A 22,924-nucleotide genomic window follows, 5' to 3' on the forward strand; every position below is an offset into this window, starting at 1 on the left:
TCATGTGCTGTTTTTAGGATGGTGGTTGATTAGAGCATTCATTTTAGACAGAAACCAGTATTATTGAAACTAGTAAAGGGTAAATTATAGGAGTATTCTTTAGCACAAAGCAAACCCATAGCATCTCGCTTCCACGGTTCCACCAAAACAACCCAATACAAGGAACGAAATTCCATCGGAATTTCTCTCTCGCTCCTTTTTTCAAGTTTTCTCAGGGTGTGTTTAGATCCTTGAAAAGTTGAGAGAAAAAGTCACATCGGACACTGTAGCATTTTTCGCTTGTTTGTGGAAAATATTATTCTACCATGACCTAACTAGGTTCAAAAGATTCGTCTCGCAACGTACATCAAAACTATGCAATTAGTTTTTTTATTTATCTACATTTAGTACTTCATGCATGGGTCCTTTGCTATATTTAATGTTTTGATGTGATTTCGATGTGATGGAAAATTTGGAATTTTTGTGGGAACTAAACACACCCACACTTACTTTCATCTCGTTTCATTCTAAAAACTCCCCAAGACCCCAACGCAGCAACCCACATGGCGCCACCGTAACTCCACTGCTCACTCGGAAGCCATGCTCGCGCCAACACGGCAGGCCGGGCCCACGCGCCAGCGGCAGCCGCATTTATTCACCGCGCGAAGTTCCGTCCACGACTCCGCCACGCCCCCACTTGCCGAGCCCCGGCGACTGACCTCCCGGCGGCGCTCTCCTCCTATATAAACCCCGGCGCCGGAGGCCCCCATTCCCCAAGAGAGACGCATCCGCCCCCACCACCCACTCCCACACGCACAAGCCTTCCCATCCCTCTCCTCCCCATCCCCTCCACCTCCAGCAACGCCAACCCAACCCAGAACCCACTCCACTTCCCCGGTGAGGCTGAGCGATCCACCAACACCACCACACACCACAACGGCGACGACGACGGCGAGCCACCGCGGGCACGGTGGCGACAGGTTTGTTCTCTGAACCCTTCTCGTAGGAGCTAAGCTAGGAAGAGGAGGCCTTTGTCCGGGAGCCTTTCTTGCTGGTGCTATTTGATCGAGCAAGGAAGCGTGACCCGGAGAAGACTGGAGCTTCATTTCCAACTGTTCGTCTTCGTCTTCCTCGCAGTAGGGAAGAACAGAGATCCGGGGAACCTTTTTTCTCTCCTGGATTAATTGCTGTCTGTTCTTCGTAGAACTTTCTGGTTTTCTTTTAGCTTCTTTTTTTTTTCTTCTGTCTCTTTTGTCTAGCAAGCCGGAAAGGGGCTATTTTTAAGCCCCCTTTCAGGCTGCACCAACCAAACCATCCCTGTTCTTCGCTTTTACAGAAGAAACAGGCCACCTTTTTTTTCAAATTTCTTTTTCAGCTCTTTTGGACAAAAAAGGTTTGATTTCTCCCCCTGTTTTTAGCTCATCTTCGTAATGGCAGCCATAGATTTGTACACAAACCAGCTGAGCTCCTCCTCCTCGTCCTCCTCGGACCAGGAGCTCATGAAAGCACTCGAACCTTTTATCCGGAGTGCTTCTTCGCCCACCTCCTCCACCTCCACCACCACCTCCCCCTTCTACCCCTACACCTCTGCTTTGCCTCAAGATTCGTACTACTACACCTACCCTGCCGCCTCCTCCTCTTACACCGTGCTCCCGCCACCGCCGCTTGCTCCCACCACCACGTCCTTCTCGCAGCTCCCGCCCCTGCCGCCTTCCTCCTCGTCGTACACCACGCCGGCGGCGCCGTACCCGACGTCGTCGGTGGATGCCGCGGCGGGGCTGGCGCTGAACCACCTGGGCCCGGCGCAAATCGAGCAGATCCAGGCGCAGATCATGTTGCGGCAGCAGCGGGGCCTGGCGGCGTCGCTCCTCGGCCCGCGGGCGCGGCCCATGAAGCAGGCTGGGGCAGCGCCGCCGTCGGCCGCCGCGAAGCTGTACCGCGGCGTGCGGCAGCGGCACTGGGGCAAGTGGGTGGCGGAGATCCGCCTGCCCAGGAACCGGACGCGGCTGTGGCTCGGCACCTTCGACTCCGCCGAGGACGCGGCGCTCGCCTACGACAAGGCGGCCTTCCGCCTCCGCGGCGACGCGGCGCGCCTCAACTTCCCGTCCCTCCGCCGGGCCGGCGCGCACCTCGCGGGCCCGCTCGACGCCTCCGTCGACGCCAAGCTCACCGCCATCTGCCAGGGCCTCGCCGCCGCGCCCGCGCCCAAGGCCGCCGCCGGCACCGTCTCCGCCCCGGACTCGCCCAAGGCCTCGGCGTCGACGACCACGACGGAGGGCGACGAGTCCGTGCACTCCGCTGGCTCGCCTCCTTCCCTCCCGGCGTTCCAGCAGCAGCAGCCGGCGACGCCGCTCCCGGAGATGGCGAGCCTGGACTTCACGGAGGCGCCGTGGGACGAGTCCGCCGCCTTGCACCTCAACAAGTACCCATCCTGGGAGATCGACTGGGACTCCATCCTCTCGTGATCAAACCCAGCAAGCAGATGCTCAATCACGCGCTGTAATTTTTGCCAGTGGATTCAATTAATTATTAATCCGCAGCCGCCGCGGGATCCGATGGAATATTAGGCATCGGCCGCGGCGGCTGCGAGTAGGGTTTAAGGGTCTCGTCGAAACGTAGCGGTCTCAGTGAGGAGAGGGTTTAAGCTCAAGCTTGGAGTAGTACATCAAGTGTTGTATTAAGATTATTCATTAGTGTCAGTGTATGTAATGATCTCCTGGTTGCTTGGCCGGTTGTTTTTTCTCCGGCAAGACCAGTTGAGGTTGTAAGTGTTATGAATTATTATGTAACTGTTGGTTACTACTGTACTTGAATTTTGTCTGATCACTGCAATGTTTGCCTCTGTTTCATGGTTCCAACAGTGCTAGTTCGCTGTTGAAGAAAAAAAAAGTTAGCTTTTGCAAAAGTTCCTTTCTTTTTGAAAGCTTGCCTGCCTAAAGTTCTTTGGTCATACATAATTTACGGCGGTTACGTAGTGACTCGATTCAGAGAGGTCCATTGCCCTTGGTTCCATGCTCCACAAGACCACAATCCTTGTTCTGCAATCCAAAAGCACGTGTTCATCAACGATCGAACTAGCTTATTGTGGCTGGTGGAGTATGGTGTGGAAATTTCTTGAGTAACTCAATTCCTAGCCCTGAGTGCAAGGGACATCGTAGCTTGTTATAAGCATTGGAATGCAAAAAAGTATGGAGCAAGGGAAGTTAGGAAGAAAGGAACGCCTGGTCAAAAAAGCGGCATTCTTCTTTTGCAATCCTACTACTCTTTCAGAAAAGCTTAACGTTTCAAATTAGAGTTGCGCGTGCAGACTTAAGAATCACTCGAGCACCATGAAAGAGCCCCAATTCCGAGTTGAAAAATTACACGGGCATTGTCGGATCGCCTTCTGGAACCTCAGTGGCTTTATATCTTCAGAAAGGGACCTGAAGGTCGTCAGGAACGAGAGGGAAAAAAAAATATTGTTCATGATCCATGTTGATGGAGAACTAGTATCAGTATAGCGGTGCCCCTGCGCTAAGAATTCTGCATGTGTTTCCTTTATTTCCTTGGAGCAATTGCAGCTGTGTGTTCCATCAAAAAAACCTGTCACTGCAAACACTCCTGTGGCCTTGGAGAATACGCAGGACAGCCAGCTATCGGACGGCACAGTCGGCGTTTGTACCGGTTGGTGCGTGGGAACGCGATGATGATGAGCTCCCGGCAATGAAGAATAGGAAGAGTTGGCTTGACGAAGTGGAAGAAACAACTTGGGCCATCGAATCCGAATCCGACAGCCGTGGATGGTCGACTGAAAGTTGCTTGAGATCAGGCGCCTGGAATGGAGCCCCTCCTTTTTGTTTTTGACGCAGCAGCCCGTAGGAGGACACCGATCTGGTGATCGGAGTAGGAACCAGAAGCTTGCACACCTGGTAACGAATTCCATGGGGAATCCAGGGACGAGACGAGATGAGATGATTTTACACTGTGGAAGTGGAGCGGAACATATGCCCTGGCTCCCGTTTTCCACGTTGGCACCAGGAGCGCGAGTGGCAGCAGCCGATCCCAAAGAAGCCTTGTGAGTAGATTAATTCATCCAAGATTGCCAACGGATTCGATCGGTGACCGGAAAGAAGGAGAAAAGGTCGCCGGGAGCATACGGTGCCGTTCACACCACGTCGTCGGGAATCCGCCGCCGCACGCAGCGGGACAGCGCCGCGCCGCCGCGGCCTTGCGAGAGGCAGGCTCTGGGCTGAAGTGAGCCCAAGCCCATGTAGGATGAGGATGGGCTGTGGCACAGCGGGCTCGTATCCAGCACGGAAGCGTGCTCGGCGCCAGCCTGAATGGAGTGTATGGGCTGGGCGTGCTCGGCGCCCAGCCCATGTAAGGCCGGGAAGCACGGGCTTTCCGTAGGACGAAAACTTTTCCTTGTTTGGCCAGAGTAGCCCAGGGTGAAGCGTACTTATATTTCTGGGCCAATAAGCGGGCCAATACTACTCTGCTGGCTGTGGTGACGGGCTCGCTAAAAAAATAAAAACAGCCTTCAGGCGTAGCACGCACTGCGTAACAACCTTATCGTCTGTTGGCTGATGCCGGACGCCTGTGCCAGCAGCCTCCAATGGGATCCCTCGCCTGCTTCCCGTCGTAGCTCGGCCGCACACACGCTCCGCGCGCAGACTCGGAGATTCCAGGCAGCGCCCGGTTCCCCTTCCCCCGAGGAGAGGAGAATCTAGGCCAAATGCGCGCGTACGCGATCTAGATTCCGACGCGAGAATTGCGTGGCGGCATGCAGAGCGCGCAAGTTGCCCGGCCCGTTAGTTATATATCTACGTGTGAAGTACTGCGAGCGAGGGTCGAAGAAGACGACGAGGCCGAGATCGGCGATCTTATCGTCTCGATCGGTGCCAGCATTGATAATTATATATCGGAGGTAGCCATGTGGGTCGATGGGAGGAGCATGTCCGGCGATGAGTAGTGAGGCCGGCCGGGTCAGCTCCACGCACGTACGTCAACAGCGCTACAGCTTCAAGTCAGTCATTAATTGCCGAATGATCGATCGATGAAGTTTTGGTATCGCAAAAAAAAAAATGGAGAGAGAGAGAGGTGCACGGCGGCCACCGCTAGCAGGCTAGCTCGTGTCCGGAAGCACATGCATGCGCGCGGCACAGTGCGCGCGCGCGCGACGCCGGGCCGGGGACAATGCCGCCATGCCGGCGCACGGCGGGATCACAGCCAGCCACAGCGCCGCCTGCCCCGAGCGCACGTACGTGTATGTGCACATGCATGCCCGCGCGCGCCGGCTGCATGCTGGTCGGCGCTGGCTCCTGCGCGCTCGCATGCACGGGCGTGGGCCCGTGCCGTGCCGTGCGGCTCGGCCTCAACCGACCGCGCGCGCGACAACCGATGCGGGAGCCCGGCCGGCCGGGGAGCGAGCCGGCGCCACGCTTTGCTGCCGGCCGTCGGCCGCCGGAAGGGGGTCCCCGGCCCCCTCGGGCCGAGCTAGCTGTCTCGCGCGCTACACGTAAACGCAGCCGTGCAGTGTCGTTTGTTCGCGCGCGCAGGAACTGCAGCGGCCTCCAGCACAAGCAGGGGACTGTGTGCTGGTCGTCGCCGGCCGGTCACTGGCTAGTGGCTAGCTACCCGCCGCCGGCCACTTGACGATGACGCGTCACGTCGTCCGGTCCCCCTCTCGCGCGCGTGCTCGCTCGATCGCGCCTGGGCGTTCCGGGTTGACGTGAAATGACATGCGTGCTGACCGACGACGACGATCGAGCAACGCCGAGGCGCGCGGCAGAAGCCAGCAGCTTCTGGGCGCGCGGCTGGAGTGACCGCCGGCCGGCCGGCCGGTTGGTCAAAGAGTCTCAGAGATCTCTTGATCGGAGCACGCAGATCGAGGGAGCGAGCCTACGACGTACTGCAAGCTCGGTTCTTGTTTGGTTTCTCCTAGCATTCTTAGCACACACATTTCAATTTTTTTTTGAATGCGTAGAGTACTAAACGAAGTTTATTTGAAAAACTTTTTCATGGATGAGTGTAACTTTTCGTAACAAGTCTAATGACGGTAATTAATCGATGATTGACTATAGTGATGGTACAGTAACTATCCTCATATCATACGGCCAAAGACCTCGTTAAATTTATCTCGCGAAGTAGCACGGGGTTGTGAAGTTAGTTTTGTAAAATACTATTATTTAGTATCTCTAATTATTGATCAAAATTTGTGTTACTTGTGCTAGGAAGTAAACCAACGAGAGCCTTGGTGATGCGTTGCACAGGGCAGACCGGTGGTGGCAGCCAGTGGCCGCCCTAGTCCTTGCGGCAGCGGGGGAGATGCGGTGAAGGAGAGGCGGCCCACGTACGGTGGTAATAAAGGGAGATGGAGACGAACCCCGCAGCGGCAAGATAGCCGGCCGGCCGGCCGGCGGTCCTCCTGGCCGGTGTGCGTGCGCCCTGGCTCATCTTTATTCGGTCAAGCTAGGCCGACGAGCATGCGTACTCCCTCCGTCCACAAAAAAACGATACAATTCTCGCTTTTTGATAAGTCAAATTGTTTGAACTTGACTATAGATATAAAAAAATAATAACATTCATTATACAAAATAACTACCATTCAATTAGTTATTATAGAATATATTCTATAATATTTTTTGAAGATATATACTCCGGCGCGAATACTATTTTACTATAAATTTGGTATGTATTTTTTTTATGGATGGAGGAAGTACAAAAGCTACCAGCAGCAGTAGCCGAGATCGACGGCCAGTCATCATGGTCATCGTCAGGGGCAGAGCTGTGTGTAGCTATCGGGGTCGCCGGACCTCGACGAAATTTGATCAAATCAATAGAAGATTACTGTTTAGTATTGTTTAATCATGTGGCTGACCCAAGCTTTTAGTCCATCCGACCCCGGCGACTCTCTCATCTAGCTTGGCCCCTGGGACTCATCGTCGTCGTAGCTAGGCGTGACGACGGTACGAGTTAGTCATCTCCTTTAGCATGCAGCTAGTGCAGGAAGATCAGGTAAATTAAAAGCTGAGTGACTACAACGTAACGTCAAGAACCGGGGAGTCGCCACTGTAAACTGCACGCAGGTCGCGTACTTTGGTGTGGCCACACGTTATGTGACACCATCCCGGACCACGTCATCGACCACTGCACCTCGGGCCAGTCTCGATATGCACACCACCACCACCTCTTCTTCATTCTTCACAATGCGCGGTCTCACTCGCAATGATCGATCCACTGAAAGCATCTGCGGCGCGTCGTGTTTTATACACTCTCGCTCGATCGCTGCTACCAGGATCTATGAAAAGAACGGTAGTAACGTCACGTGCGCATGCGCTCATGCATGCATATCCCCGAGCCATGAGTCTCGAGACTATCAATTGGCTTATCTCAAAGCAGCTATAGGGAAGGAATGAAAACCATACCGCGCCACGTCATCCCGGTAACTTAATTAGGATCGATAGTCTGACGAGTGTATGTACAGAGATAAGACATTTTTATTTGATACCATGCAAACTAGATGTATAGCTCGCGCATTTGCGTGGCTAGTATTGAAAATTCAAAAAATTGCATGTCGTTTTATCCTTACTTAAAGGTTATACTATTTTTTTACCATACATCATCCTGTTCATTATCGTAAATTATGTCTTATTGTTCATTAAAATAATTCAACTATAATCTAACTATAATAACAATTTGATTTGTCGAGCTTCAATAATATTATGCAGATAATTATTCTTATTCTTATTCTTATTTTGATTGAATGTTGTTAGCTTTGGTTTTATTAATAGTTGATATTTGTAACTGATACATAGCTAAATAATATTTTATATTTAAATTTTCATAATGACATTGGTGGGTGATTTCTAATTAGGCACAGGGTAATTTTAGGCTAATTTTTATCGTAATGGCAGTGGTGGGTAATTTTTATTTTTCTATTTTTCTCCGATTAATGTGAGAATTTCTAGGCCTGATACATAGCTAAATGATATTTTATATTTAGTTTTTCATAATGGCATTGGTGGGTGATTTTTAATTAGGCACAAGTGTATTTTAGGGTAATTTTTATTATAATGGCAGTGGTGGGTAATTTTTATTTTTATTTGATTAATGTGGGAATTTCTAGGCCTTGAGAGTTTATTGTAATGACAGTGGTGGGTAATTTTTATTTTTTTATTTTTTCCTATTAATGTGGGAATTTCTAGGTCTTGAGAGTGAACGTTGAGACTCCGTTTGTTAGCCAAATAATAAGATAATAATAGATTATATTTATTTTTTATAATTGCATTGGTGGGTGATTTTTAATTAGGCACAGGGGTATTTTAGGCTAATTTTTATCGTAATGGCAGTAGTGGGTCATTTTTATTTTTCTATTTTTCTCCGATTAATGTGGGAATTTCTAGGCCTTGAGAGCGAACGTAGAGTCTCTATTTGTTGGCCAAATAATAAGATAATAGATATCTAATAATAAAATTCAATTTTATATAGAAATATTGGTATTATTTTATAAAAATGGCTGAGCTTACGATAGCTTGACATCTCCAGCAGACTACTTATCTCTCATACTCTATATATTTTCTCTCTCCATTACCAATAATACTTTTTACATTTTTGGTAGCAACTGCTCTAGCAGATTACTCAAATGATAGGGTGGAGGGAGAAACCCCCTACATTTGAGGGAGAGGGTGGTGTGTTTTGGCGATTGCCAAAATTTTTTTGGTATTGGCGATGGGATTGGTAGTCTGCTGGAGCACCTCCCATTACTTAAAGGGCAGGTTTTTGGCATTGGCAATGAAATTGGTAGTCTGCTGGAGATGCTCAGTTAGACAAAGATAGAAATGTACTAGTTTTTAGTTTTAATTTTGGACAGGAGTAATGTATATAACCCGCACACGCACGGATACTCAATCATTGGTCCGCACACGTAATGGCCTACACATACAGCACCAGTAGTGCAGTAGCTAGGTTCATCCGTAGGTGACAAATGCTACGTCGTTGTAGACTTGTAGTACAAGCCCAAGCCGAGCGGTGCATGCACCTGGAAGAAGAAAAAGCTACGATGAGCAAGCCAGGAGGTGAGGCAGCGAAAGCTACGATGAGCAACTCCAACAACGGACGATCGTAGCTGGCTGACTCAGCCCTCTTCTGACGTGGAGGAACGGAGGTTGTGTTTAGTTTGCGAAATTTTTAGATTTTAATACTGTAGCATGTTGTTATTTAATAATTAATATTCAATTATAAACTAATTAGGTTTAAAAAATTCGTCTCGTCGTTTACAATTAAATTGTGTAATGAGTTATTTTTTCAACTGCATTTAATACTCCATATATATGTTCGAAGATTCGATGTGATTGGTATTGTAGAATTTTTTTTGGAAACTAAACAGGGCCGGAGGAAGAAAGAGAATACTCACCACAGATTCCGTTAATGCTCACCAGCGACAATGGACTGATGGAGTCGCCCGGCTATTTTGATCGCGCAGACTAAGACAATAAAAAGAAGAGAAAATTCGATTCATGCCACTACAACTCCGTGAATTTAGGTTTCGTGTTGAAAATCATGCCACTCAATGGCATGGATTTCAACATGAAATCCAATTTCAAGAAATTGTAGTGGCATGGATCCAACTAACCCTAAAAAGAATTATGGTATTTAGTAGTCTTTACCTACTTATAAAAAGCGGACTGTTCCAGTAGTATTTTGACTTTTGGTCTGTCATTAGACACCGACATGTGGACCTGTATCAAACTATCCCCACTGATTTCTTTCGTATTATTTCCGTCATCCGTAGCTGCTCTTCTTGCCCGATAGGTAGGTCCCTTCCCGAGCTTAACAACAGTTCTAGCACGGCACGTCGCTAGAGTCCAAACACGCGCGCGTAAAAGGAGCCTGTTCGGCTGCAGTGCAAGACTGACATATTACGTTTATTCCTTTTTCATAAATTACTATTCATCCTGCTAGTCGAGTACTATTTATTTTACCGGCCAAAGAAACCTAAATAGGAGCAGAGATGCCGCGTCGCGCATGTATCGTCGCAACGCAGCACGTCGGCCTCACGCACACTGCCACAATGGGGTCGTCCGGAGCTAGGCACTTGCGGCACGCAGCGCTACGCCGCTACACACGCTCCTCTTCCAATAGTTATTTACCTCTTCCAATAGCAAAAAAAGAATTCCTCATCCGCCGGTGTTATTTATGTATACTTCAAAGTTTAAATATAATAATAAAATCCAGACAACTTAAAAATCCATTGATGTTTTCGTTGGTGGAAGAGCAAATGCTGATTTCACGTTTAGTAGCATGGCATGTTGGTTACTAACTTAATATATATATTTAAAAACAAAATAATATTTTTATCTCTATCTCTATATCTACTATTCTAAAGCAAGCAATATTTTCTTGGTCTATCAGTCGGAACCCTAATCGGAGCCTGAACAAATCAATCCGAATTCTAATCGGGGCCCGGACAAATCAATCGGAATGTCAATCGGAACACGAACAATCAATATCTCACATAACCACGGCACGGCCTGCACCTGAGGTGAATGAACAAAAAGTTGATCGTATTACATATGTCTATTATATTATCCGTAGCAACGCACGTGCACTATGCTAGTATTAAATAAAATCTAATTACTAAACTTTTTTGCATAGGTGTTAATTTTCGGGGCGAATCTAATAAGTCTAATTAATCTTTATTTTGCTATAGTGATGTAACGGTAAACATCTGCTAATCAAGGATTAATCATCCATATTAGATTCGTCTCATAAATTAGTTTAGGGATTCTGCAATTAGTTTTATAATTAAATTTTATTCAGTATTTTTAGGTAATAAGATTCTTTTTTGATATTACAGGACTAATTTAGTTCTATGGAAACCAACAGGCCCTTGGCTCCATCGTGGATTGGCCGAGCCGTCCGGCGCAGGGCGCAGGCCCGGCCGCCCGTGGACCGGCATGCATGGTGCTCTGTGCTCGGGCTGTGACTTTAGGTCAAACCTGTAGTACCACTACAACGTCATGCGGAGAACGTAGCAGGCAACAGTGTTCTTACAACTGCAGCTTGCTCGGATCATGTATGCCCATGGCAAAAAGGTGCAAGCGGCCCGCATATTTCTTTACTGTGCAACCATTCGAAGAGGATCTGACATGAACTCGTAACCGAAGCTCGATTTTCAATGTTCGAATATTTTTCTACGATATTGATTGCGGTTCTGAATAATTTTATCCAACGTTGGATCTAAATGTAATATCCATTGTTTATTAAAAAAATCTGAATTGGATAATTTAAATAGTTTAAGTCGGGTATCGAATTTGGATATTTGTGTGGGTATTGTAATAAATTGGTTTCATAATCTAAAAAATATTAAATACTATTTTATTTCTGTTCATTTTCTATTTTTCACATACTTGGTTAAAACTTAAAATATCCTAAGAGAAATGCTAAATCCTGCAACTATATATCATTCTTGTGTGCATGGCTGCGTGCATGTGTGCTGAATTTGTATATATGTTGAATTGAGATTTTGGTCATTATGAATCTTTATTCAGATTTGGTGGATCTGCTTGCAAAAATTTCCTAGTGGTCCAAACATACTACCGTGGAGGTTTTGCGCTGTCACAAAAAAAAAGAGATGTTTTGTGCTAGTGCAAATATATATATTTTCACGATGGTTTTGAGCTCGCACGAAAATGACATATTTCATGGTGGTTTAGAACTCTCCTGATGAAAATGTTTTTTCCCTCGTGTGTTGCACACCATCACGAATCATTCTTTTGCTGTTCTCATGTCGTTTAGCGACCATGAATTGAATTTATTTGGTAGCCGGCTGCCACGAAAACTTACCCGACGGTTGGCCTCATTACCTCAACAAAACTCAATATTAGTGACGTTTGATTCGTGGGACCATGGATCATTTTCGTGGCGGGAATCATAGCTTTTGTTATTTTTGTAATGGTATTGCAACCTCACGAAATTTTCACTTTTCTGGCAGTATGTGCATTACTTTTCTGGTAGTATGTGCATTACTATACTACTATACAATCGAAATCGACTATGAGATTGGTACTAGTAGAGTTAATTTCTCACAACCATTGCATTGTGGTACTAATTAATCTGAAATGAAGCCCCATTTCAATACAAATAACTACTTTGCACATGGCAATATTTACGTATATTCACAATATACAGCTACTTCTGCATTATTTTCTCAAGTGGCCTGGCATGATTGTGAAGTCTTTAGCAACTACCACCACCAATGCAAGCTGATGAGATGATGTTCTTTGATCAAACTGGCCCAGTGCAAACATACCATCTTATTCTTCCCGTTTGAAGTTACTAATTGAAGCATCGGAGGAAATGCTTACCATACTGCGCGCTCGACACCTGTGCTGCTTCCATTTTCAATTCCGTCAGCACTACCCCGAAAGGAAAACGGAATATACTCCGGCATCTGTACTTGTTTTGTCCCGGAGTCACGAGTGCTAGTGCAGGGGTGCAGTAGTCTCTGCTCCCTGCAGGCAGAGATTCTCCAATCAAGCAAATTTGCAACAGGAAATAAGGATAATGGTATATGCATTGTTAGCATTCGTCCAGTGATCTTTTTTTTTTAAAAAAAAGCATGCGTCCGGCCAGTGGTTACCAGAAAAAAAAACGGTGTCTCAAATAATTTTTTTTGAAAGACCTAAACGGTGTCTCAAATAACCTGGCTATGGTCTGAGACGAACTACGCAGTATCCCATGCATGGTCTTTGGTCATCATACCCAAAGCATATATATACTGATGTGTTACTTCAAAAAAAAAAGAGAGCATGTACTGTGTATGTAGTTGGTCTTTAGGTTTAAATCAAAGCCAAAATGTCTCATTATGAAGTGATTTCTGAGTAAATTCCTCCCCATCTTAAAGCATACAGACACCCTCGGAGAATCCAAGGGGTCTATTTTTCATTTTTATGTGACACGTCAACACATCATGTCATCATGCAAAAAAAAAGTACAGGGACAATCCAAGCTCCATCTTGTGTGTGTAACATTAAACCTTTAGATATTCGAGAAAAAACATTAAACCTTTAGAAACGTTCACATGACTCATCATCTGCTTGCATTGCTCTTTCTTATCGACAGTTTCCTCCGATACAGTAAGGAATATCAACCAGATACAGTAATGAATATCAACTTGCATTGTCCATTGTTGGGGATGCAAACATCTTGTTGAGAAGCTCGACCGAATCTGGTTTTACGATATCAGTCGCATATTTCGGGGCTTCCCCTGTTTTGGTACAAACAGATCGATGATTGGGTGATTTTATATGCACAGTGTTAGTTGCTAAAGAACGAACCGGGCAGACAAAAGCAAGAGGCTAATAACTCACCAACAAAACATCCTAGGACGATGGGAGAGCTCAGGTGACTAAATTGCTTCTTAATTCGGTGGGGACCCTAGTTTGATCACTCTTTCATCGATAATGTGACCACCTTGCTTTAGAATTCTATGGGGGTGCATGATGCATGGCAAGCTTTGCTGTCGGATCATTGTATGGAATATTGGAATGTGTACATACAAAGTGAAGGGACAGGGCGTTTAATTACAAAACGAACAAGTAGTTGAACGCATCTAGATGCACAGGTATCTTATTTCCCCTCAAATACGTAGGAGAACCGCGCACCATATGACAAATATTAATTGTAAAAGAAAAGTTTATTTTGGTGCATAGGTTTCATCGTCTTTTGTTGTGCGGAGTATGGAAGACTGGTTTAACACACAGCACCCTTTTTGTTTTTGTGTAAAGCTAGATGCAATGGTACCAAATTGGTGCATCGCGTCTCATCCTACACGCATCCAAAATGTGCAAACAAAATATCCTACGAATAAAAGGGAAATCAAGTTATTCCAATTAATGTGCATACTCAACTGATTTATCTTTACATGATTTTACCTACAAATATAGTTCAACACCTAGTAAAAGTGAGATTGTTTCTGAGTTGTGACACTGTGCTAGAAAAAGAAACTAAATAATCAAAATTCATAAAGGCTCGTTAATTTCGAACGTATGGTTGCAAATTGTTAGATTAGGTTTTTGGAATTTGCTCGTTAATTGGTCTTTAAAATGGTAAGGATGTTTAATATTACCAGTTAAATAGTGAAATTAATTTCAGCCAGTAAAGGCTCCGCATGCATAATGATGCTTTGCCAATAAATTTATATATTACTCGGTCGACTCATCGATGAATTAGAGGGTTTGACATGCCTTTATGAATTAAACTACACTTGACTTGCATAGGACAGTCAGATAGCAAAGTGGAGTACACAAAAACAACCCTCATTTCCAGTAGCCGTATTCTTGATGAACTTTAAAACAAAAGTTGTCATTTCTATGTTTTAAAATAATGATATCGCAATCAGAGCTAGACACACGGCGCAAGCACTGTCAAAACTTCACTATACATGACGCACCGTCCGATCGATGGAGCCCTCTAGACCGTTAGACGTGTAGGATCTCGACGATCGAGCCGCTCGCCGTGATCGCCGGCCACACGAATAATTAATAATCAAATTAATCACACACCAAAAGCACATCACCGAGCTATATATATATTTTCACGCACGGTTAATTATAGCTGCAAAACTCGCGTTAGTTGCAAACTGATGAAAAGTACATTGTTGACACGTCACCTGATGAGCCCCTCGAGCTTCTCCTGTCTAGGAATGCAAGCGGCAGCCCGTAAAACCCACATATAGTCTTAATTAAGTGGGTTGCCGTAATAACCCGCGAAAATTTAACCTATATGTGGGTTCGCGGGCTAGCCCACTTGCATCCCTACTTGTGACGTACGCAATGGTGTGCACACGTACCGACGTACGTACTCGTCGGAGCTAGCCAGCCGGCCGCGCCGGCAGCTGCAGATAGGGATGCGAGTTATATTTATTTTGGATCATTGGATCGGCTCAAAACTTTGATAAAATAAACTAAGATGGTATTGTGAGTAATTAATTTAGGAGAAGAAATGAATCAGAATGACATGCTACCGTAATTATTTCGTTGATTCATAAAACATCAGTGGATACTCACTTGCATCTTAGTTGCAGAGCATCGTTGTCGGGCTAGCGCGCTGTGCGGTGAGCTGGCTCCTCCGGCTGGCCGGCCGGCCGGGGCGACGCGTCGCCGTCTCGCCGGCGTCAGCAGCAACCAACGACGATGAAGCCGCGAAATTTCTGTTTCCTTTCCCAGAAACAAAGCGAAGTAACAAGTCGACAGCTAGCTAATAATAAGGTCGCAAAGCCAAACTAATAGTACTGCGGACGGACGAGCCCATGCATGCTGGGCCGACCGACCGGGCAAAAAAAAAATTTCTTTCAAAAAAACATGAAACAGCTTGCATTGGTCGTACCTGTGCCACATCAGCAACGTATGCAAGTAAGATGGTCCCACCCGTGCGATCAGACAACGAACGGTCCAAATCACAGGGTCCAACCAACAATTTAGTCGGTTTCAGAGATGTCGGAGCGCATAACAAAATCTATATATCTAAAATAAACTAAAATAACTAGTAATTTGAGACAGGGAGAGTAGCGATAACCAATTTTCGGTACAAATTTATTAGAAAAAACTTCTTTTATTTCTATATGTCCATGAGCACCCTGTTTTTTTTCTCTTGAAGGATGAAGCAGGCACCTTTTGCTTCATGCCGAGGCTAGTGAGCGTGCATTATTGATGCCATGGCACGATCGGACGGCTGCGAAGCATGCCACCTCAGCCGCGGCGCCCCTACAGCAACCGCCGCCGGGATGCCGGTCGCTCTATAAGTACCGACACGTCGCGGCTCCCTTGGCTCGCATCGCACCCAAGAAAACCGCTGGCTCCCCCTCGAAACAACCCGCACTAGTAGTAGTGGCTGTCAAGTCCTGGTGCGGTGCGTGTCCGCGAGCGGGCGCGCCAGCTGCGGCGGCGGCGGCCATGTCGAACCAGGACGTGGTGCTCCCGGACATGGGCATTGCGGCGGCGGCGCCGGCGGCGGCCTTGCCGGGCCCCGGGCGCGCCCTCTTCGCGTGCCGCGGCGCCGCGGGCGCCCTCTCGTCGCTGCGCCGGGGCGCGTACGGCGGCCTCGGCCTCCCCGGCGGCGCCGGCGGCGAGCCGTTCCTCGGCGCCCGAACCTGCTGCACCAGCCGGGTCGTCGAGACCATCCGGGCGTCGTCCCCGACCCGCTCCCCCGCCGTCGACGAGTGCGACGCGTGGACGGTGAGTCGCCGCGCCGCGTGCGCGCGCCGCCGCGTTCCAGCGTGTCGTGATGAGTGGCTCGGGTTTGATTGGTCTTGCGCGCGTGCAGAGGAAGCATCCGTCGGCGCTGGGGAGCTTCGACGAGGTCGCGGCGGCGGCGGAGGGGAAGAGGATCGTGATGTTCATGGACTACGACGGCACGCTCTCCCCGATCGTCACCGACCCCGACATGGCGTTCATGACCGCCGAGGTGAGTAAGATCGATTCGATCGATCGACACCGAGTCATCATCAGCTAGGCGTCAGTGGCGCTCGTCCCGGCCGATCCTCTCGTGCTGACAACGTCTTGTCATCGTCGCCGGCGCGCGCGCGCAGATGAGGGAGGCGGTGCGCGGCGTCGCCGAGCACTTCCCCACGGCGATCGTGACCGGTCGGCGCGTCGAGAAGGTAACGCACGCGCATTCCAGCGTCTCAGCAGAACCTCATTGCACTCGCATCGTCCATCAGCGCACATATTCTTTCTTTGCCGTGCAGGTCTGCAGCTTTGTCGGCCTCTCGGAGCTCTACTACGCCGGCAGCCACGGCATGGACATCAAAGGCCCAAGCTCCAAGAAGGTAGCCTAGCCGGCCGGCCATCTCATCTCCCTATCTTTTTATCTCTTCCTCTCCACCGTCACGCACCCAACTAGCCATAGCCCATGCCGCCGTAGCATCTTTCTTCAATTCGCCTCACCCCATTGCTACTTCTCCTGAATTTCCAGGATGACCACCAGATGGTCCTGCTGCAACCAGCTCGCGAGTTCCTGCCGGTGATCGACAAGGTGTGTGTGTGCCTCTAGTTCACCCCGGCCTCTTTCTGTTATCACCAATCAATTACAACCACACCGTCAAGTTGCTCCTCCTCCAGTAATTAGTTGAGCCATGAGGAACTCACCGTCTGACGCGACGCGCATGGGCAGGCGTTCAGGGCGCTGGAGGAGAGCACCAGGGCCACGCCGGGGGCCAGGGTGGAGCACAACAAGTTCTGCCTGTCCGTGCACTTCAGATGCGTCGCCGAAAAGGTGAGTCCGCCGCCGCCGGGGTCTCGCCGGCCGGCACGCCGTACCTCTCGCTCGCCGGCGCTGCCCTTGTAGCGGCAGTCGTCTTACAATATCCCTACGCCTTGGATGCCGACCCGTGTTCTAGTTTAGGCGCGAGTCAAACGATGCATCCAGCAAGGTTAAAACGCCGTGCAGTGCATGTGCCTTGGGCTTGATGCTACTAAGTACTAACTAGTACTAGCTTGCATCGGTCGTCGTCTTCAACAAACTAACCGCTAGCTGCTCCGTTCCCCGGCCTTGTTGTTGCCTGCAGAGCTGGAGCCCATTGGCGGAGCAGATCAAGGCCGTGCTCCGGGACTTCCCCGAGCTGAAGCTCACCGAGGGCAGGAAGGTCCTGGAGATCCGGCCGGCCATCCTGTGGGACAAGGGCAGGGCCGTCGAGTTCTTGCTCAAGTCGCTCGGTAAGTGCCGCGCCCATGGCGGCGTGCCATCCTTGTCGCCGGCGCCGTCTCCTTCGTCGATCTCGCTGTCACCGCGGCGAGGGTAAAAATCTTTCTGGTCGCTGACGGTTTTGTCCGCTGGCTGTGTTCTCCCCTCCTCGTAGGGTTCGACGACCGGAGCGACGTACTGCCGGTGTACATCGGGGACGACCGGACCGACGAGGATGCTTTCAAGGTGGGTACACACGATCAGTTAATTAGTTACATGCAGCAGCAGCACACGGACAAAGTTTACAAGTTTTTTTCCATTGCCTACACGTCGTCGTGCTGTCGCTTTAGATGTTGCGACACTGCTGATTCAGTTCCAACTGTCCCGTTTGTTCCAACCATGGTAAAAAAATGAATTCAAAAGGTATCTTTTAACCTTTGATTTAGGTGTTGAAGAAGAGAGGTCAAGGTCTAGGGATCCTCGTCTCCAAGTGCCCCAAGGAGACAGACGCCTCATACTCTCTCCAGGACCCCACCGAGGTAAATTACAACATGACACAGTCACTGTAAACTACTCATTCCATCACTCTCTAAGCAAGTTGTCGATCCACTGATAGCTCCTCCAAATCCTTGGTTTTCCAGGTCATGGAGTTCTTGGTCCGTCTGGTCGAGTGGAAGCGGCTGCGATCGCCGTTACCGGCGGTGCGCCCAAGGGCGCAGCAGCAGAAGAAGTAGCACTCACGGCGGCGGATCACCACACGCCGCTCGTCGTCGATCGCTGCGTGTGATGCTAGCGCTGATCGCGAAGAAGCCGATCTGCGCATGTTTAATTAGTATAGCTAGTTAATTGTTAATTGTGCACTAATAACCCTCCCCTAGATATATTCATGCCATGCCATCGTGGCTGTCAATCCCCCGGCCGGCCCCAGAGGTGAACCGGCGGCATGGGTTTTGGGAGGCAGGCATCCATGTGCCAAGCTGCTGCCTGCCGCCCTTAGCTTATCCCAGGAAGGTTCATCTCCCCTGCTGTATGAATTGTGATGACTACTAGCCATGACTCTAGCCTGCACTACCCTCATGTAAAATGTAACATAAGAATTTTATTCTAATGGCAGCTATGCACTACTTCCTTTGATGAAGACTGTAACTCACTGCATGTGCTGAGTTGAATTCCTGATCGATGGCTTTGTTTATTGTCCAATTTATGCACCTATATTTGCCTGCTTGGCACAAGAGGCTAGCAAAGTGTATCTGACACAAGGACTTGCCACATTCACACCCGGCAAACACATGCTAATTAGTAATTAGTAGGCCATGGTGACAAGGCTAATATTTTTCTTGGTTGAACAGAAGGGTTAGTTAGTATGTGCCTCCGAAGAAAGAATTTCAGTACCTCTACAGGCATAATTTAATGGTGCTTCAAGGCTAAAAAATATGGATTCTTCTATGAGATGCTTGACTTGATGATTGAAGTGTCCTTGTATATTTATTCAGAGAAAAATGAGTCACGCGGCTACGGTGCTAAATTGAAAACTCAGAAGTGTGTTTGAATAATAATGGATGAATATAATGAGAGAACTTGTTTGACTCTTCGGGGGGTGGGGGTAGAGAAAACTTATCTGGGATAGGCCTTACATAAGCGCCCACTAAAAAAAAGCAATCTGATTGACTAGTTTAAACTTCCCTCTTGGGTTCAAGCATGTCTTTTACAACTCAAAACTTGAATTATATGAAGGGAACATATCAGGTGCAAACCAACATCTCCGTGCAAACTATGAAAATTTCAATCTGAGTCATTGGATCAACATCCAAGGGGTATGAGAGATTGGTTAATTTTACAATCTGGACCCGCCCTTCGATTGGTAAATCACACTTTTGCAAATCCCCCTCCCACCTCTCTGCGCCTCTCCCCTTGCATGTTGATCTGATGGCCTAGATTGAAGTTTCCATAATTTGCACGGAGAGGTTGGTTTGCACCTTATATGAAATCACGCCGCCCCACCTATGCACACAGCAAAGCAGAAAAAGGCGTTCCCTTGAGTAGCACAACTGCTTGTGTACATGCTTGTTTCTTTCAGGTAGAAGTACAAGGGGTGGCAAAGGGTCTTGAATTTTAGCCTAGATAATCTAAGGGCCAGGCTTTTATCCTATCCAATTTTGAGCTAAAAATATATAAGGGTCAAGTTGGATTACGAAGAGAACACTATGATCATGATCCGCTAGTAGTGAGCTAAGTACAACACAAATATACACTCAAATGCTCTTGACGGAGCTCTAGCTAGTCAATGAGTACTTATATTTCTGTCTATAGGATGCTTAAGCCTGAATTATGATGGGAGTTTGGGCAGAAAGCATGTGCAGACTTTTTTTCAGGTTGTGTTGAACCTCGGGAGACAGATTATTGAGATTCCAAAGTTTGTCTGCATCAGAGCAGCGCACATGGAGTACACTATAATCCGTCTCACCGATTCCATTGGATAATATGCTTGCAACTGCAAGGCCTCCCCTGATCGATCAACACATCACCTGTGACTTTTTCTCACTTTGCAGCCGTGGTCCCATCTCCCAAACACTATTATTTTGACTCAGTTAAGCTGTGTGCCATCATGTGAATGGTGATGAAGTGATGATAGTTCTTGGTTCTCTTAGTATAGTGCAGCTTTGGAACAAATTAAAGCGCGCGTTGATACGATCAGATCTTTGAAGCGAAAGCAGCATTAACCAACTGCCATGGATGCGTGGTGGGTACTTCAACACATCACACAGCTAGAATTTTATCCCTCATTTGCGTGCGCGGTAGAGTTTCCAGAAGACACGTTCACATCAGCGAAATGGTAATGAATCGGTGCACGCGTGATGGCGCCATGTAAACAATGTTGCTGCTGTTGCATAAGCGTCTTTAGCGGCCTTTAACGGTCGTCCAAACTTCTTTAGTTAGGTCGATGACGCTGCATTACAACCATTGTATATATTGTCCTCTCTCTCTCTCTCTCTCATGGGGAGAACTTTGGCCATTATTTTTGTTAAAAAAAACGGTTGTTCTTCTCAAGCGTGTATAGACTATAGAGGAGAATGAATCAACCGGCCAGTCTATGAAATTCGTGGTTTGATTGGCGACGCCCCCATGATCGTTACTGCTGAGGAAAGTCAAGAGCCAGCTTGTCATAACGGAGTAGTATTCCCCATCCTATTTTTCAACAGTCATGGTTGGTCAGGCCATGGGTTTGCCACGAGGGGACAGCTTAAACAGTTGGTTTGCAACGCAAACCTGACGGCACTGGATTAACAAAGGCATGTCTCCCCTGGGGCATGAGAAGATTCTTCAGCTCGAAATAAACCAGCGATTCCATTCAGCCTCATGTGAGTGCTTGCCCATTTGCAGGGCACCTCTCCGTGTTTAGCACTGACAAGCAGCAGTGCAGTCCTAGCCTTAAAATGTTTTGCTTGTCTTCACCCGGTGATCATGTGCCGACGGTCGACGGTTGAGGACGGCCGGTATATTCTATGAATCAGCATGCTGTTCCTGCACTTACAAAAAGAAAGATTCCTCTGACTGTGAGGTATCTTATCCTCCGAGAGGCATCAGCACCAATCATACAAAGGAAACTCTCATCTGAGCCATTTCCTCTGCAGGGGGAGATAGAGCAGGAGAAAAGATGCTGCACAATTACAGCACTGGTTTTGTTTTGCTGTGTGATGGTGATGCCAAGAACAGGGTCCGGTGCGTTTGATATCTTTTACTTTCTTGCCTGAGAGATTGGTTCAGATGTTTATAGTCAGTCAGGGTCAGGCATGCCCAAAGCAAAAGGTCCAGGCCCTGGTGTGTGAACCCTGTTTCTGATGTTTCCAGTTTCCACACAAGAGCCCAACGGGCCAGCAGAAACCAACCATACATTATTGGTCGGGGGTCGTCAGTGGCCATGCATCGAGATCCCGACGAAAGAATATGGGCCATGTTTGGTTACAATTGCATAAAAAGACAAACGTCCGCATGGAGTACTAAATGAAGTCTATTTGCAAAACTTTTTTAGAAATGGGTGTAAATTTTCGAGACGAATCTAATGAGCCAAGTTTCATCATGATTGGCTACAGCGATGCTACAGTGACCACGCTCAATCATCCTCTAATCATGCGGTCAAAGACCTCATTAGGTAGAGCAACTGCTACAGTACCACAATTGTGGAAGTAATTTTGTAATTAGACTTTATTTAATACCCCTAATTAATGGTCAAAGCATCATTTCTCTCTCATCAAAATATTTTCACACTTCAACCAAACATGGCCATGAGCTGCGGCCATTTTTGGGTGCAGAGGCTAGTGCCGACGCCGAGTTGGCAGGCCGCTTCATCATCATTCGCTCGCTAGCTTCCTATCTGACACTGACAGTGCTAATCCACAATCCAGCCCCCAACTCGGAGCTAATCGATCGATGCTAGTCAGTTTGGCGTGTAGGAGACTAGGAGTAGAGGAGGCACTGAAGCACGCGAACGCGAGCTCCCGGCCTGCAGTGCTCGGCGGGCCAAGTGCCCAAGTGATGTGAGTTTGGGATTTGACAAGTGTTGTCCCCCATCATCAGAGTTGTCTTTCTGTCGTGTCAAAGGTGAGGGAGCCAAACCACTGTACCTGCTGATTCTACCGCCGCCTGGTGCTTGATGCCTTGATCCAGCCCATGGCCTGGATTGCTCCATTATGAACTGTGTAGTGCAGCACTGCAGCTAGCCTAGCTCATAGGAGTACACGGCCGGAGACGCCCAGAGGATCAGGCGATCGGCAAGGTCGTCGATCGTTATGGCCTTGTCTGGTGACCAAGGCCTTCACATGGCCATGCACGTACGCGCCACCATGGCCTGACAGCCTGCCTACATTATCTTGATACACCCATTTTTACTTGATACCTCGATATTGGTCTAGTTCAGGCCGGTCTAAAAGGTAAAAGTTTATCCGGAGGAATAAGGGGAAGGGTGAACCTTTTAAATTCAATTATCCGATACTAGCTAGCTAGGACACTCCCAGCCCAAGTGCAAAAGGCCAGTAAATCCCATTCCTTCCCGCAACCGTTAAAAAACATAGCAATAAAGGTATGTCCTAGCTACGAGTTACTGAATTATTTGAAGCGTGTCCCCTAGGGCACGATCGAGAAAATTAAGTATGGTCGATCCCAGGCACACTTACGGGACGTATTTAGTTTGTCCATTTCTAGCAAATTTCCATGTTTAGCACTGAGATGGCGCATAAAAGTATTCATAAAAAAAATTCATGTGCCGCTGTTCGATTGTGCCGGG

The 22,924-nt window shown here is 47.9% G+C and overlaps 2 protein-coding genes across 2 annotated transcripts; both read left to right on the plus strand.

The window, feature by feature from the left end:
• Positions 1 to 760: 760 nt before the first annotated feature.
• LOC120703136 (ethylene-responsive transcription factor RAP2-13-like) lies at positions 761 to 2,811 on the plus strand. Its single transcript, XM_039987150.1, has one exon. It carries the CDS (start codon positions 1,410 to 1,412, stop codon positions 2,442 to 2,444), a length of 1,035 nt encoding a protein of 344 aa, XP_039843084.1. The 5' UTR covers positions 761 to 1,409; the 3' UTR covers positions 2,445 to 2,811.
• A 13,007-nt stretch (positions 2,812 to 15,818) lies between these two features.
• Positions 15,819 to 18,789, plus strand: LOC120705064 (probable trehalose-phosphate phosphatase 8). Its single transcript, XM_039989597.1, has 10 exons — positions 15,819 to 16,196; positions 16,285 to 16,425; positions 16,550 to 16,621; positions 16,709 to 16,789; positions 16,936 to 16,995; positions 17,134 to 17,235; positions 17,528 to 17,675; positions 17,819 to 17,889; positions 18,090 to 18,182; positions 18,285 to 18,789. The coding sequence occupies exons 1-10, from the start codon at positions 15,915 to 15,917 to the stop codon at positions 18,375 to 18,377; spliced, it is 1,143 nt and encodes a 380-aa protein (XP_039845531.1). The 5' UTR covers positions 15,819 to 15,914; the 3' UTR covers positions 18,378 to 18,789.
• The last annotated feature ends 4,135 nt before the right edge of the window (positions 18,790 to 22,924 follow it).

This window comes from Panicum virgatum, chromosome 4K, assembly GCF_016808335.1.
Source record: "Panicum virgatum strain AP13 chromosome 4K, P.virgatum_v5, whole genome shotgun sequence".
NCBI classification, from domain to species: Eukaryota; Viridiplantae; Streptophyta; class Magnoliopsida; order Poales; family Poaceae; genus Panicum; species Panicum virgatum.